This window comes from Chinchilla lanigera, unplaced genomic scaffold, assembly GCF_000276665.1.
Source record: "Chinchilla lanigera isolate Chin_1 unplaced genomic scaffold, ChiLan1.0 scaffold00030, whole genome shotgun sequence".
NCBI lineage: Eukaryota > Metazoa > Chordata > Mammalia > Rodentia > Chinchillidae > Chinchilla > Chinchilla lanigera.
In genome coordinates this window covers 21848734-21853855 of record NW_004955431.1, presented here as the reverse complement: position 1 = coordinate 21853855, position 5122 = coordinate 21848734, and the positions used below count along the sequence as shown (strand labels likewise).

General features: G+C 48.8%; 1 protein-coding gene across 1 annotated transcript in view; it reads left to right on the top strand.

Annotated features, from left to right (window-relative positions):
* Vax1 (ventral anterior homeobox 1) overlaps positions 1 to 220 on the top strand; it is a 3912-nt gene extending 3692 nt beyond the window's left edge. The window contains exon 4 of the mRNA XM_005387908.1: positions 2 to 220. Within this exon, the coding sequence (XP_005387965.1) occupies positions 2 to 220 (219 nt within the window). The remainder of the gene's footprint in view (position 1) is intronic.
* The last annotated feature ends 4902 nt before the right edge of the window (positions 221 to 5122 follow it).

Below are 5122 nucleotides of genomic sequence, written 5' to 3'. Positions count from 1 at the left end.
CGCGGGAGCGCCGGCCGCGGGCCACGGCCTCTTCAGCCTGCCGGTGCCCTCGCTGCTCGGCTCGGTCGCCAGCCGCCTGTCTTCCGCCCCGTTGACAATGGCTGGTTCGCTAGCCGGGAATTTACAAGAACTCTCCGCCAGGTACCTGAGCTCCTCGGCCTTCGAGCCTTACTCCCGGACCAACAATAAAGAAGGGGCCGAGAAAAAAGCGCTGGACTGATTTTACGTGTTTCCCTGTATTTATATTTATGGTATCTATTGTGGTGATATTTATGGATTCGCGCGCGTTAGGCGCCCAGGGCTCCTGCGCTGGTCTCCTGCCTCCACCAGGCCTCTGACAGCTCCTTTCCCACCAAGCTCTGCATCTCACTTGGGCTCTCTTTCCCCCGCCCCCGCCCCCTTCTTTCTGAATCCTGGAGCGATCCAAAGAATTGAGGGAACTACCCGAATTAGCCAACCTGGTGTCCCAACCAATCCTCAGCCCTGGAGGGAAAAGACTGGTTCTAAGTCCACGGCACAGGACACCTGCTCTAGATTGGGCTGCCGCCGCTGCGGATTATTCCTATGAATATTTGAAAGAGGAAAGCTTTACGCAGACCCCAGGGGCTGAAAAAGCATGCAAGCTTCTTTAGACCAAAACGGAGGACGTTTCTTCCTCTTGCTAGAGAAACCAGGGCTTTTGGGAGCGCCTGGGCCCCGCTTTGTGGACCTCTCGGAAATGTCGGTGCACTCTTAGCTTCCTGGCGGACACTTTCTGCCGAGTTTTCTCCCGTTTAGGGAAACTCCTATCACAGCCTCCCAGATCCCAGGAAACAATACACCAATCATCATAGTAGGCAACGGTGGTAATAAATTTGATCTAATCAGCAATAAAGAGTAGTAACTACTACATCAAACCAGGTGAAATGGAACCAGTTTTTAAGTATTTGTAATAATGGAGTTTGGAAGTTGTAAGAAATCAGAATAGAGAATGCGCCGCAGGGCAATGCAGAATTAAAAGTTCTGGGTGTTTTGACTTTAAATAGGAATTTAAAGTGAGGAAAGCAAAGGAAACGTCGCCAGTAAAGTCAGAATCTTTTCTTCAAGGCTGTTTGGAGCCGTGTGGGACAGCCTGCCGCTCCTTCTGGAGAACCCGGCCCGGCCACAGGCAGTTGTCCCCACCTCAGCGCCTCGCCCCACGACCGCCCAGGAGCGTGGCTCCGGGAAGAATTGCTGGGTTTGGAAACGAATCTCAACACCCATTGCCTCCACTTCCACATTCCCAGATTAATAACATCTTTCAACCACGCAGGAATTGCCTGGTTTTCAGCGAAGTTCTTTTCGTAAGGGGAGGTAGGCGCGCTGCCGGGTAGTCCCTCGGATTCCAGTGGTTTCCTGCGAGGCTAATAGGAAAGGCATTCACTGTCACTCCCCAACCCCAGGATTTCAGTGGTCCCAAGTCCAAGCCCGACTGCCACGGTGGCTCGGCTTCACCCCTACCCCGCGCAGCAACGACAGTCCCTACAGCCGCAGCCACCCGCATTTTAACCAAAAATCACAGACCCAGACCGCGAGATGCCGCAGTGTCTAGAATGTATTTGTCCATCCGAAACGAGCGCAAACCATTTTTTAAAATAGTAACTTTATTGTAAATTATTTACGCTGGAAGCTTTTTTTCCTTTTTTCTTTTTCTTTTTCTTTCTTTTCTTTCTTTTTTTTTTTTTTTTTTTTTTTTTTTAGGCAAATAGTGAAAAAATAATGAATGATTCAAACGCGGGTAGGTGTCACTGAATCCTGGCTACTAACTTTGTTCTGAATGTTTTGGCTATTTGGATGTTTTGTATTTATGTGGTGAGAGTGAAATATATATATCTATGATGATAAATGAGGTGTATTTTTGTCTTATATTTAAAGGATAAAAAATAAAAACAAAAAGGAAGAAGAAAAAGAAGAGCCAGGACTGACGAGTCCAGCGTGAGGACTCCTGGGGCAGAGGGTGGCGGCAGCCGCAGTTTGGGGCCCTGCAACTGGTGCCGGTGAACTTCTGGGGTGAGGTTTGGGGAGATTTTGGTTCCCAGAGAAATAGACCCTGGACTACAAGGACCCAGCACCCTTCCCGACTCTCCCTCGGGAGCTGCCTTTGCTCCTAAGGTGGGAGTCCCTCGGGCCCTCCCCCACTGTAAATTTCTGGGTTTATTTAGGAACTTGTCTCAGAATCCTAAAATCCCTGCTTCCTACCGCTGTCAGGTTCCAGAGTTTTCGGCTGCATGTGCATATGGGATTTTGTGCACCCACGGGGCCAGGACAGGCAAATTTTTGTTCTCTTCTGACTTAGAACAAGTCTTTCAGCCAAAGAGAAGAAAAAAGGAAAAAGTAACTAACCAAAGCCACAAAACAACTTTGAGGGAGCAAGACAGTGAAATCTATACTCTTTCCGGGAAGAGACTTCTCCCTCCATCTGCTCATCTGGTCCCAGGACCGAGGCTCTGGCGGCTGGAGTTTGAGCAAGCTTGGAGGCCAGGGAGAAGCCTCTTCTGAACGCTCTCTCCCCCAGCGCGCTCGCGGCCGCCGGGGGTGAAGCCGGAGCAAGGGTACAGCACCTCCGGATCCCTCCGACTGCGTCCAAACACCCTCACGGCACCCGCACCAGTCAGGCCCCTCGAGCCTCTCTCTTAAGCTAAGATTGCACCCCCAGTTCGAAACATCCAAAAGGTGACGGTTGCACAATGTGGGCAGCGGAGTCCTTAAACTGAGTTGAGGTGCTGCGGGCTTGGGGTCCCGCTTTGAGCTCCGGGTTTTGCTGAGATTAGGTCCGCCTCCCACATACAGTTCACTTTTGTTTTGCAAAACCCATAGCATCTTTCAGCTCTGCAGTTTTCGAGCTCCCCGCTTTCCCTTGAAGCCACTTCCTTTTTCTACCCTTCTCTCGTCCAGAACACCCTGCCTCTCTGAGGGCCTCTCTTCCTAGTGGGCTTTCTGACCTGTCTCCCCCACAGCCTTCTCCCCCCCCCCCACGCCCTCTTGGATTCCTTCTTTCTCCTGACGGGGTGTCGGAAGGGCACAAGGCAAAGGTGATGGGTAGCTCCCGCTGCAGTTTCCAGGCTGGTTTCTGGGGGTTCTCCAAGGGCCAGAAGGGAGAAAGTGGCATAATTTCATGGAACAAAAGAAAACGCAAAACTCCCAGCTTCAGGGTTCCCAAAAAGCTCTACCTTCTCTCCCAGAAGCCCCTGCCTGGGAAGTTACCGAACCAATCCCTCCTTCCAGCTCCCGCCACCGCTCCTTTTGGCTTTCTTCTCCATCAAAGGGGGAAGTTCCCATCATCCATCACCTCTCTGCTCTCACCTCCTTTCCCTCCCTGGCTTTGGGCAGAGCTGCTGAGTTCCTAGCCTGCCACTCAGGGAATGCGATTGTTCTCAAAGAGCCTCTTCTGCTCTGAAAAAGAATCACAATGTTAATTAAAAAAACATTTGTAGACAATCCATTTAATTTTAGTGCCTGTCTTGTTTTCCCTCCTTCTCCAAGGCCCTCCAGCAAGCTGCCTTGGTCTCTGCTGAGGCCTCTGGTCCAGAGAGGAGGCAGGTGGGCTCTGTGACAACAGCTGGCTCTGCCTGGGAGAAGATGGGAGGGCTCCTGCGAGTCTGTGGAACAGCTGGAAGCGGGTGGTGGTAGTGGTAAGGCATCTTATACTCGGGCCTGCACAAAGGCGCATCCCAATTGTGTCAGAGCAGAAATAAAAGGAGAGAAAACCTCTCACTCAACCTCTATGTATTTGGTGGTGAGGTTTGGGAAAGATGTGGGAAGTCACTGGGAGCAGAACCTGGCCACATGCTCCTATCCAACTTGCAGCTGTCCCAATCTTGAACCAGAATGTATTCCTAATAAGCAGTATTTAGCAGCTGTTTATGGTTTACAAATCACATTTCACATGTGTCAGTCTTTTATTCCTAATGATGGCTTTGGGAGGTCCAGCACATATAGGACTGAAGCAAATTACCTGCTCAAAAGCATGGGGCAGGTCCAACCACAATATTATAAGCTTCTCCTGGGGCTATGGCCTCTTTTTTGCATTTTTTTCTCTTTCTCCTTTCTTTACACACAGTCCTTCTCCTTCCTCCCTTCCCCCTGCTTTTTCCCTCCCTCCTCTCTCTGTCTGCTCCTTCCTCCCCTTTCCTCCTTCCTTCCTTCCTTCTTCCTTCCTTCCTTCCTTCCTTCCTTCCTTCCTTCCTTCCCTACCCATGGTGCCTCACTCATGCTACTTGAACTTTTTCACCTGTTGGCAGTCACATCTGCTAATTCCCATTTCCAGCCCTTTCTACTATGACAGCTGCTGAGTTCATCCGGTGCTTTCATCAAGATGTCTGAATTTCTCTCTTATTCCTATTTTCTTTGCTGCAAGTACTCAAACTTTTCCCTACTTCTCTCTCGAATGGCACCTTTAAACCCCTTACCCTTTTGGCCTTCTACTTTCTTTAAAAACTTTTAAATTGAAGTATAACATTGATATGGTAAACAGAATAGATAAAGTAAACGAAAGAGATGGTAAGAGATGGTACCTTCTTGGTGTGCTGTTATCCAATAGAGAGACTTTCCAGGAAGTCTTTCTAAGTTTCCCTGAAGGATTTAGAAATCATGTATCTCTTCCAATCTTCCAATTAAAACTAACACTCAGAGTTTAAGTGACTTAATTCAGCAACTGATGAGAATTTAAAAACTCACTAGGTTAGCCTTCCTCAAGGTACTGACCAAAGACTAGAGGCTTCTGAATCACCTAGACACTGCTTAAAATGCAACTTCCTAAGCCTCAGCCCCACCTGAGCAATCAGAAGCTCTGGCTGGGGCTCAGGAATGTGCATTTGTAACAAGTTTCCAAAATGATTCTTACCCACACTAATATTTGAGAAGCTCTGTGCTAAATGACATACTCCCCAAACACTGCAGCCTCCAGCAGCTGGCCCAGGGCCTGGAGTTTGGTAGGAACACAATGAATGTTTGTTAAACAAATTAATCCACCTTTTCCCAGACAGTTTAGAGTTTCTTGGACTACATCATACTATTGTAATTTGATACCATTTTTACCAGGGGAAATCTTTACATTTCAGAGTCTTTTTTTACTGAAAGGGCTTTCGTTTTGATGGAGCAGGAG